The sequence below is a fragment of the Micromesistius poutassou genome (genome assembly GCF_964030765.1).
Source record: "Micromesistius poutassou genome assembly, chromosome: 19".
Lineage (NCBI taxonomy): Eukaryota > Metazoa > Chordata > Actinopteri > Gadiformes > Gadidae > Micromesistius > Micromesistius poutassou.
Window position 1 is genome coordinate 8781519 of NC_140289.1, and position 12400 is coordinate 8793918.

The following is a 12400-nucleotide window of genomic DNA, read 5'->3' on the forward strand; positions in this document are numbered from 1 at the left end:
TCATAGGCGTTCAATGTCACGGCAAGAGGGCAGACAATGCGCATGTGTATAATCGCACTTGCTAAACAGCATTCATTTAGTTGAATTTGTGTGTTTGCATTTGCAAACAGGTGTGCATGATTTTTGTGCCTTAAAGCTAGGGTGAGAAATTTGGGGAATTTATTTGATTTTTAAAGTATCCAACCCAAAACATCCCAGCCCTCTCTCCAGGCTCCCTCCAAGGCAGTTCCCTCCAAACACATGAACAGCTTACTAGCCTAATCCGATCATAAGCATGGCCTGCGACGCCCATAGACATCTGAGCTTTTTTGATTGCTGACTAGATGTAAATCGAATTTCCAAAAAAGAAAATAGAAAACAAAAAATCTAAAATAAATGACCTACTCAAGCTTTAAAAGTTGAACATGTCATTTCTGCCACTAGGGGTCTCTCAATCAAAACATAAAAAAATGTAAAGTTTAATGTTGTTATGAAGAAGCACGGGATCGTCGGGATTGTCTTCGCTACTAGCCTGACACCAGACCAATTAGCAAATGAACGTTAGCCTTGTAACTCAACTTCAATTCCAAGGGGAGGAGATCAAAATACCTGCAATTGCACAGACCAATCGACAAAACCAAACACATCAGTGGCAGCGGTCTTGGTTGTTTACAAACAATGCCTCAACAGCGCTCCCATAGGGCGCTCCTCTGTCAAGTCATCTCATCAAACCGTCCCCATTTGCTTATCACTAGACCGCCTGACTGTTATCCGTGGTCAATCATACAAACAATATATTTATGAGCTTGTTAAACGTTGTTATAGTGTTAGAGATGTTATGTTGGATAGAAATGTTTGATATGCCGCCATATTAAGCCAGTCCTTTTTAAAATTATGTATTTGTGTGTGTGTGTGTGTGTGTGTGTGTGTGTGTGTGTGTGTGTGTGTGTGTGTGTGTGTGTGTGTGTGTGTGTGTGTGTGTGTGCAGCTGCGGCTGATGTCTGAGTGCAGCGGGAGCTCTGAGGACATTAAGAGGGTCTCTCTGATCCAGGATGGCGAGGAGCAGCTGGAGGCTCTGTCACAAGCAGGGCTTACCTCCACAAACACACAGCCAGGTAACTGTACATCTCAGCGGGGCAGTGGACGGCCTGACATAGCCATTACAATTATTGTCATTTTGTAATGTGGACCAATATATAATGCATTTCAGTGCATCAATGCAAGTCATCTCAAGCAATTCAAGAATTTCAATTAATCCTGGTATTGTTGTGTTTGTGTGTGTGTGTGTGTGTGTGTGTGTGTCTGCGTGTCTTTTTTTGGTGTATGTGTGTTTATGTGTGTGTATCTTTCTGTGTGTGTGCACTTGTGTGTGTGTGTGTGTGTGTGTGTGTGTGTTTCTGTATTTGTGTGTGTGTGTGTATGTGTGTTTCTGTGTCACCCAGCAGTGATGGAGACCTGGGTGGATGTGCCCCAGGTTCAGTCGAGGATCCACCCGCCGTGGTCGGCTCCACAGGAACCCAGGAACCACATGACCTCTGACCTGGTGGAGGAGGTCACTTCCTGGCTGGGACTGGTGGGGCCGGAGCTGGAGCTGATCCAGCGCCACGATCCCGCCACCAGCATCCCGGACCTGGAGGCTAGGGCCAAGCGCCTCAAGGTAAACATAGCCTGGCAAATTACCATGGCAACCCCCCTCATCAGCAGCAATGCATCTTCCACCTGTTTAGTGTTGCTGCGGGCTGTAGTTCTTATATTTTCTGTAAATGTTTGTGTATATATGTATATATACTTACATCCTTACATTCTTCTATTCAATATTATATAATATTCGATTTTCCAATTTTTTATATTTTTCATTGCATTTATAAGTTTTGGGCTTATGTTGTTCAGTTTTGCAATTTCTATGCTCTTTTTTTCTTTACGTCTCCATCTTGAGCAGAGCAACTGATTATGAATCAGAATGTTGTGGCTCTCTGTGTGTAGGAGATGCAGCGGGAGTTCGCTGGCTACCAGTCCGTGGTTGTGAATGCCGGAGGGCTACTGGGGGCTGGAGCTGCTGTGGATGGGGGGAAGATGGAGGGGAGCCGGCTGGGGGGACTTAACCGGGGCTGGGGCCAGGCGTGCATCGGCCTCCAGGACTGGGAGCACAGTCTCAGGACCAATCTCATGCACTGTCAGGTGAGAGCTGTTGTTAGTTTGGAGTGGAAATTATTGCTAGTTTGCTATTATTGCTAGTTATTCTCAGAATCCTTCAGGTCATGGATTTAACTGTTTATTGCATTCCACTCTTTTAGCATGCTCCATGCTGTGGCATTTATGATATACAGAGGTCATACAGCATACTAACACTAACAACAGGCAGCCCTATACAATCCCCCCCATGGGGAAAATCAGGTACCTCCACCCATTGTGTAGGTTATATACAATACTGAGCAGAACCAAAGCAGGTGGAGGCCAGGGTGGTGGCTGGGGTGGTGGCAGTTAAAATCCAGCTCTGCACACTTAAGATTGCAGAGAGCGTGGTTGAGATGGATGGTTTTAAATGAGACTGGGTTATAACTGGGTTAATATTGTTGAATAATCCAAAGTATTTCTAGTGAGACCGTTTTTTCTAAAATACAATTTCAATAACTTTTCTCTTTTTGTTCGGTAGTTGTATCTCTTTATTATCACTATATATATATATTAATTGCATGCTTTTTAATGTTATCACATTTTTCCCATTCATGTTTTCTTTTAAATGTTTTGAGTGTTTATGTTTGTGTCTGTAATTTAATTTATTAGAAATTACAGTGAAATCAAATGACTTTCCCTTAATGACTTTGTTCCTAATACTTTGGAGACGGTAACCTTTGACCCCTCACCAGGAGTTCCATGGAGCCCTCCACTCCTTGCTGCTGTGGTTGGCCCAGGCAGAGAACACATGCCACGCCATGGACATCAGCCAATCACATGCCCCGCTCCGCAGTCTTCGGCAGCACCGCTGCACACTCAGCGTAAGCTTGACCTGATGTCTTATTATCTAAGCACGACACTCACCAAGACAACATACCTGACGGATGTGACTTCTTCATTACTTAGTGAATCACTTAGCTCATAGATATCTCTGGTGCAAGGTATTTACAGTGCATTGTGTTAAATAAACCATCATTCCAATAAATATCAATAAGAACTTTAAACGGTAAATAGTTTGTGTACATAAGAAAGAGAAGGCAGATATACATGTATAACAAGATCACAGTTGCGACAATTACTTTTTCTAAGGTGACATCACCTTCCACCAACTTCAATAAATACAAAAAAAGGACTTCCTTTAATGTGGTCTTGTTTGCGTAAGTCTTGTGTAATGTCACCACTCATTACCAAACTCCAATGCCTCTCAATTTCTCATCATTTAAAGTGTGAATGCCATGCTCGCAGTGGAATATATCTGCTGCAATCAAGGTTCTTTCCATTAGCATCAGCATCAGCAGCATGGTCTCCATCCACCCACCCACGGTCGTGTGTCTCCTCCCCAGGACCTCCAGGCTGACCTGAGGAGCCGGCAGACGGAGCAGCACTCCCTGCAGGAGCTGTGGTCTCAGCTGCAGCCCCGCCACGGACCCACCGCGGAGGGCAGGGAGGCCCAGGAGAAGCTGCACGTCACGGCCAGCAAGCTCCAGTCGCTCCTGAGGCACGTGGACCGCGACCTTCAACGTCTGCATCAACGTCTGGTGAGGAGGACTACTGTTCACATGTGCGCTCCCTTTAAAGAGCCCTGCGATTTGCTGTGGGTGGTTTGGTATGACAACCCAAGATGATACGATTTGTGACATGTTTTACCCTCCAAGTCAATGAACCCCATTGAATATGTATAGCCCTTAATCACAGTTACAGTGCACAAGTACAAGGTGCTTGACGCCCGCCTGACCATAGCCCCCCAAAGAGCAACAAAAATTAATTAATGAAAGCATAAAAATCTAAATTAGTAGTTGGAAATGAGTAGTTTCCATGGTGGTGCTTGCCACTGAGTAAACTGATGGCTGTCAAGCGGGCAGGCAGGTATCCAGTCATGATCACAGCAACTCACACTGTCAATCTCCTTACTCCTCTGTGCTCCTCCTTACTCCTCTCTGCCCCTCCTTACTCCTCTGTGCTCCTCCTTACTCCTCTGCTTACCTTTTGACATGTATATGATAGGTTGATGATGATGATGATGGTGATGATGAAGATGCTGGTGCTGATGAGTTGTTTCTCACAGGACTGTGAGTCTGCGTTGTCCTCTTCAGCTGAAGGAGGAGGAGGAGGAGGAAGAAGGGGCCAGAGTGAATTTGTTGCTTCACCACAAGAGGGTCAATGCTCGAAGCGTTCCTCTAAAAGGTAGGATTTTAATGGAAACCCTGGTAAGCAAGGGATAAAACGAAATGGCATTCTGCCCAGAGGTAAAATCATTATGATTATGACTGCCGGAGCGGCAGTGGTGGAGCGAAAACAAGTCTGGAAATCAGCACAGCTTATGAGTGGCTGTAATGTTGAGTTTAGTCTTGCATGTTTGAGAAAGAATTGTTATATTTTTCACGACATATGGATGAGTGACCTGAACTAGTTGGGACATTGCAACTGTGCGCTATTGCACATCTCCCCAATCCCTCATTATGTATTGATTAAGTATAATCCATGATGTGTGTTGTCAAATTAATCTGTATGGTATTGGCGTGATTGTATTGCAATCCAAAAAGAAGGCGTTAAAAAAACATTACAAATATCAATTTTAAAATGTTTCTCTTTAAAATCTCTCTCTTTCTGGTGGGCGTGTCACAGGGAGAGGAAGTGCGGATCACCCCCTTCTCCTCCTCCCCGTCGCTCCTTCTTCTGCCGGGTGCTGCGCGTGGGCCTCCCTCTGCACCTCCTCTTCCTCCTGCTGCTGCTGGGGCTGTGCTGCCTGCTGCCCCGGCCCGCCAGCGACCCCGGCTGCTCCCTCACCAACAGCCTCGCCCGCTCCTTCTACCCCATGCTGCGCTACACCAATGGACCCCCGCCCACATGACCCCCCCCTGCATTCCTCTTCGGGTAACCATGAGTTTAGATTGGATGATGAGCAAGGTTGGACAGTGGGAATCGAACCACTGACCTTGGGCGTGATGATGCCTTTGCCTCTACTAGTGTTTCAGAAAGGGCTATGTGTATGAACCAAAATGGCACAGCTAAGGCACACACACAACACAATGTAAAGGCTGTTGCAGGAACACTCCAAATGCAGGAGTCTCTGCTGTACGTTTTCTGCTAGAATCCGGAAGAGCGATCATATCTTCGAGAATTTTCCAGGAATGCATTTTTTTTTCTTCTGCTATGTCTTTAAGAATGTTAGAATTGGTTTTATATATTTAATTTAAAAATAAGGTATGATATGTAATTTATCATGTACATTTTAACATTCACATAATTATATGTGAACTAACTCTTATCTCTCGGTACAAATATTAATGGCAAGGTGGTATTTTATCTATCAAATTTGATACACAAGTGTCTTTTTTCACAATTAGCAATTCACCATCTTTATTGACAGTAAAATGTCAGACAGCTGTACAGCTGGAATTTCACCTCCATTCAAGTTATTAGCGTTTCTGTGAGTAATACAACAAAATTGCATTGGAAGGCAATATGCTGTCCTTGTTGTCTAGACCAGTGGTTCTCAAATGGGGGTATGTGTACCCCTGGGGGTACGTGAAGGCACTCCAGGGGTTTTAAAATATACATATTTTTTAATAAGTAGCATCCATGCCAAACGCCTTTAAAAATAATTATTTAATAAATATTTCAGGAAAATATAAGTATAAGTTCATAAAATGAATTTTATATTCAGTAGGCTATTCAATTTCATTATCCTTAAAACCCAGAGTCTCCCCCATACCAGGATGGTTAGACCCAACCTGTCATATGCCACCTGGCATCACCTGTCAATCACTTGGATCAACGATAGAGTCGTGGTTGAAGTGTAGCAGCAATTCTTTTGAAAACACGGAGGGACAAGTGGCAAAGGAGGCCAAAACAAAAATGCTTTGCGCTGGTTAGGGGGTACTTGGCTGAAAAAATATATCACAGGGGGTACATCACTGAAAAAGGTTGAGAACCACTGGTCTAGACTATGGTAAAGTGGTTTAATAATAGGACCATGGACATGTTAATGCTCCACCAGCTCTGTTGTCTGGCTCCTCAATATGTGTGTGTGGCTTTCAAAGGTCAACCTTATTTTGGACATTTCATGTCAAAAAAACTAAATCTTACAAAATCAGGTTGCCGTACTTTCTGGGGGGAAGAAAATGTGCCTGTTTCTCCAATAACAATCTTGATCCCTTTGAAGTGATGTAATGTAAACGTTCAAACCTAACTGAGAACCAGAGTTCCTGATAGGCATCTGTGATGTGGACCCTACCCCTGTATTTATGAATTCATTCTGCCGATAAACACTGTTTCTCTTACACAATGTGCGTGTTGCTTCAGGTCTTACAGCAAACACAAAAAATGCAAATAGAAAATTACATAGTGATATTTAACTTGGTCTAAACAGGCTACTTTGTTTTGGTTCTTTAGTGTGAAATGTAATGTCTACATTGTTGTCGCCTATCAATTGATTCCCGGACATATGTGTCCATTATTCCCTCAGTGTAACATTCAAAAATATATATTAACATTTATGTTGTCCAGACCCAAGTTCAAATAACATTTTCTATTGATCATGTGGCAGGCTGAAGTTCAGCTAGTTCATCAAGTTAACTAAACGTAGGACATTTTTTAATATGAATGTTTACTGTTTCATTGATTTTGACGGTTCAGTAAGTGCGTCATGTGAGTTTGTTTCCATGGAGATAGACTTCACCCAATGTCAATTCTAGAGGCAAAAGAACAAAGAACAAAAGAACTTTTTTTTTTTAAATCAACTTGTTAAAAATAATAACATAAAATATCTATTTAGAAATTTGGTATTTGATTACTTTTGCGGCAGACATTTTGTGATATATATTATTTCTGTTTATAATCATCCAAGTCAGGTGTGTGTGTTCCAGGTGTAGGGGAACACACACACACACACACACACACACACACACACACACACGTCAAAGGTCCCCATCCAATCTCTTTCTCTGCGTGACTGATCATCAACCGCTCCCAAGTGGATGCTCAACGCAGCCACACACACTGTTGCGTGAGCAGGACCTCTGAGTCAACGCCACACACTTAATGGGACTTCAGTATGATGCAGACTACTAATAGTCACTCATCAGTTGAGGGAGACAGAAACATAGCATTCAAGCCTGTTTTTTTTAAATGTCGCTATTTTATCAACGGTGACATAACGGCATAGCTTACTTTGTTTGAGATAACAGAAGACAAACTGTGATGATCAAAAACAAAACAGAAAACAGGATTTTAGATTCACTGTCACAAGGACTGCTGTTTTGCCATTAAAAAACTCCTAAAGCTATTTCTAAAGCTTACCATTTCAAAACTAAATGCTACTTAGATTAAAGGACACAAAGCACAGCGATCAGAACTCCCCATAAGTGATGTCATGACAGTGCTGATTAGTGATGGAGACAGGTGTGTAGCGTGGAGAGGGAGAGACCTGTCCTATCGCTTTGTAAGAGGAAGACGCTTTGTAAGAGGAAGATCACGGTCAGTCGAAGGGACAACTCACTCCACTTTTTTTTTTATGGTTGTGTATGGTTGGGTGTCGTCCCTGCTGATTGGTTGTATGTGTGGGTGTCGTCCCTGCTGATTGGTTGTAGTGTGGGTGTCGTCCCACCTAAATAAATACCACCACCCAATAAATGATATTAGGTTTCCAAGGGAGACGTCTTTGGCGGGACTTGAACCCAGGTGTGCAGTGCTAACACTGCTATGACCCCCCCTGATGGATGAAGAAAGCGTGATGCCAGAAGGATTGTACCATAAAATAAACTAATGTACTGACTCCCTGATGCTGCAGGTTCAGCTGGCAGATTGCCCACAACCGCCTTCACACCATGTGGCCAGACTGGGAACATTGTCAAGAGCGAGAACACACGCCTACAAACAGTCAATTAAATATTCCATAATAATAACAGTAGTGTACACAGTTTCAGGACAAATCTCATGCACTGTCAGGTGAGAGCTGTTGTTAGTTGCCCTCAGAGTGGAAATGATTGCTAATGGATTTAACCATTTATTGCATGAAATGGTAATGCACTGTGTTCTGCGGTATGGTTCCACTGTTTTAGCGTGCTCCTCACTGTAGGATTTAAAGCATGACATACGGAGGTCATACAGCATACCAACAGCATACCAACATTTATACATCAGGCAGCCCTGTTTCCATGGCGACACGCAGCACCCTGCCCCCTGGGCTACTAAAGCTTAAAGAAATTCATCAAATCCAATGTAAAATGTTTGTCAACATGATATCAAAGACGAATTTCTGTCACTTGTGACAGACAATAACGTTTTTCTTATCTTATCTTATCTATCTTATCAAATAGCTTTCTACAGGTGGTGTTGCGGCTGCCGACATATTTCAATGTGACAGGAGCAGGATACCTTCTGCCACGCGGATGACCTTTAAGTAATAAAGATATTTTCTTAGGGAAAACAAGTAATATATTATGCGTCACCAGTAAACAGCTCTTATCTTAAACTAACTCTTATCTCTCGGTACAAATATTAATGGCGAGGTGGTATTTTATCTGGTGGTGGGTGGGTTAACAGGTGGGTGGGTTCCTGACAGACAGAGGAAATCATGCAAACAAAGCCGGTGCAAATATATACCGGCTTATTTTTATTTCTACTTGTACTTGTTCCTCTCCTGGAGTTTGAGCTCCAGATTCCTCCTATAGTGGTCCTTTCCTTCTTTGATCTTCACAGACCGCTGCCTGTCTGCCCTTCTGGGTGCTTCCCTGACAAGTGACCTGAACGCCGCATTCTTCTCATTCAGGAGGGTCATGAGCTCTTCGGTGACCAAGGGCTTTTTTTTTTGAGGAAGCATCTAACCATCTTCCCGAGACCACTGGTGTCTACACAGACAATGATGAGGTCTGTGATGCAGTCCGTGGCGAAAACGGGAACCAGGACGGGGACCTGGCTTGCAATAAATGGTCCTCATCAATCCAACCCGATCACCTGGCCCTTCCACAAAGTCTCTTGGTGACTGTGGTCGTCAATTTAACTAATGGTCTGTGGGCGTGTCTACCCACACAATTAGGCTCAATCAACAGCCATAAGAAACTTTATACTTTAATTAATCAACATATATTCTCTCGTCAACTGGGGTATTTCATTAAACATTGTGGAGAGACTATTACTCCACATTGAAGGGTTATTATTGATCTTTCCCTGGTGAAGGTAAAGGTCAAATTCATGTCAAACTCCACCCATGCCAAGTACGAACTTACTGCAATACTATCAATATTTATTGTGGACATTTTATTTTTACTATAAGTCAAAATTGGAGGACACCATTACAACATTACACATACTATTATGGTTTTGGACATGACTAAGAACATATCTATTAGTGACAGGAGCAAAAACAGCCCAAATCAGTGCAAAAAAAGTGCTTCTCTCCAACTTTCCAAAAAGGACATCGTCTGGCACTGTCTGGGGCCATTCTGGAAATATTGGACAGACCAGATGTCCTGGCGAAAAGCTTATATGAGTTACTACACAGAGACACTTAACATTCTTGAGCTCCATTGAAGCCCTCAAGATGTGGTGTTGAAATCTTTCATATGTTGTAAATTAATACTAAATTCTATAAAAATAATAATCTATTTAATAGCCTAATCAATAATTGTTTTTAATATGGCAGAAGTCTTTAATATTGTCTTTACTTTTTTCAAAAACTGGATACAATACTACTACAACCTGAAGGCTTCTCAAAGTATTACACACAGCGACCCAATGGTGTTTGACAAACTGCCACTGGTGGTCTTGGAAACTAATGCACAATCCACAGATTGGGACAGCGGGGCTGTAGTGTCTCTGTAGTTTACTGGTTGATCTTTTAGTATTCTGGCAACATGTCCTAGTTGCATAACAGAGAGGAACTAAACATTTTTACCTAAGTACTTCTGTATATAAGGGTATTCCTAGAGTGGCTGTGAAAATCAAAAACAGTAGTTACAACTTTAGCATTCAAATGTAATGCCTTCTCTGGTTGCCATGGCATTAAGGATGATTTGAATCCACAGTTCTTTACTTTGCTTTGCTATTTTTTGCCAACTAGCTACCTACTTTTTCGACCTGCCTTTCAATCGTCTAACCATAGCCGTTTTGGACACTTACCGGTGTCGAAGGACTTCTGCTACAGGATCCATCGCCGTAACCTGGTCGAAGGTGAAACCCGGGCAGGCTTCCACCTGTACCGGTGCAGTTGCGTTGACCCTAGCTCTGGCCGGGGCCACTGCCTTCCTTTCGAGCCAACCCAGACGTCCAACCCAGCGGACGTCTTTCATCACCGCTCAAGTTGAGAGTAGAGATCCGGGCAGGTTTCCACCGGTCTCGGTGCGGTTAGCCCCTGGCTGGCTGGGACTGCTACCCTTCACCCAAGCGGTCTAGTCTCTCCATCTACCACACTGTGGTTGATGATCAATTTCAAAACAAAAGTACCTAAAACTCGCCCTCTTCAACACAAGATCCCTCAACAATAAAAGTCTCATTCGCAACGAATTTATCACTGACAAGCAACTTGACCTTCTCTGCCTTAATGAAACTTGGCAAAAACCCCTGGACTACTTTGCACTCAACCAAACTACCCCTGCTGGATATTCTTACCTGGACAACCCACACTCTGAGGGCAGGGGAGGGGGTAGCTGCTGTTTACCATCAAGACCTCCAACCCTGCCCACTCTCCATCCCTGCTGTCCCATTATTTGAACACCTGGTTTCAAACTACCCGGCCCCAAACCCCTCATCATTTCAATCATCTACCACCCCCCCCAACCCAACCCATCAATCCTACCAGATCTCTCTGAATTCATCACTGCACTATCTTCAATCTCGCCATCTGTTTTACTCCTCTGCAATTTCAACCTCCACATTGGAATGTAAAAATGCTATGGACTTTCTGGACCTACTCAACTGCTTTAGCTTCACCCAACAGATCAACTTTCCAACCCACAACCGTGGACACATCCTAGACCTGGTTTGCTCCACTGGCCTCCACATCCACAGTGTCTCCAGCACCGACCTCTCCATCTCCGACCACCTGGCCATCACACTTGTCATTGACATTCCCGCCTCCGAACCCAAACAGGATCGCACAATCCATCTGTCCAGTCTCTCCCTCCACCTGCATATCAAACACTCTCCCCGGCCTCACCCTTCCTGTAAATCCAGCCCCCATAGACCTTGTCAACATCTACAACAACACACTGTCTACCTCCCTCAACAAACTGGCCCCCCTGAACTGGTCACGTTCACTCACTCGGCCCCCTGGTTCACCCCGGAACTTCACAAACTCAAAAAACAACTGAGACAACTAGAACGACTATACAAGAAAACCGGTCTCACAGTGCATGCCCACCCCAACAACTTCAGACCCATCTCCAACCTCACATTCTTCTCAAAACTACTGGAAAGAGCCCAACTCAAGCAATACCTCCTCTCCAATAACCTATACGAAACATTCCAATCCGGCTTCCGAACCCACCACAGTACTGAAACAGCCCTACTTAAAGTTACCAACAACCTCTTACTCTCCTCTGACTCCGGCTCCCTCACCATTCTCCTCCTCCTCGACCTCAGTGCTACCTTCGACACTGTCAATCACTCCATCCTCCTCAGCCGTCTGCAATCCATTGGCATCACTGACTCCGCCCTCTCCTGTTTCACCTCCTACCTGTCTGAAAGATTCCAATACATCTCCATTAACCACAAATCTCACACCTCCCCTGTCTCACACGGAGTCCCCCAAGGCTCAGTGCTTGGCCCCATCCTCTTCATCCTCTACATGCTCCCACTAGTTCACATTATCCGCCGCCATGGTCTTCAATTTCACTGCTACGCCGACGATACCCAAATGTACATCACCACCACAGCCATTACTCCTGCCATCCTCTCCACTCTCACCAACTGTCTCACTGACAACAAAACCTGGATGAACCACAACTTCCTCAAACTCAACGGCAATAAAACTGAAATGATCATCTTTGGCCCAAAATCCATCCTCCCCACCTCCCAGAACTTCTCACTTTGCATCAATGGTCACTCCCTCCCCCTGTTCAGAAACCTCGGCATCATCATGGACCCCACGCTCTCCTTCAAGTCACACATAAACGTCAGAAAAATATCCTTCTTCCATCTCCGCAACATTGCACACCTTCGACCTACTCTCTCATCCTCTGCCGCCGAAACACTAATTCACGCCTTCATCACCTCCAGACTCGACTATTGCAATAGCAATACTGCT

The 12400-nt window shown here is 44.1% G+C and overlaps 1 protein-coding gene across 1 annotated transcript in view; it reads left to right on the plus strand.

The window, feature by feature from the left end:
- syne2a (spectrin repeat containing, nuclear envelope 2a) overlaps window positions 1-5269 on the plus strand; it is a gene marked incomplete at its 5' end in the record, with an annotated part of 58712 nt that extends 53443 nt beyond the window's left edge. The window contains 7 exon segments of the mRNA XM_084484279.1: window positions 968-1094; window positions 1422-1636; window positions 1963-2157; window positions 2847-2975; window positions 3498-3692; window positions 4220-4338; window positions 4780-5269. Coding sequence (XP_084340405.1) covers window positions 968-1094; window positions 1422-1636; window positions 1963-2157; window positions 2847-2975; window positions 3498-3692; window positions 4220-4338; window positions 4780-5005 — 1206 coding nt within the window. The 3' untranslated portion in view covers window positions 5006-5269.
- Between the last annotated feature and the right edge of the window lie 7131 nt (window positions 5270-12400).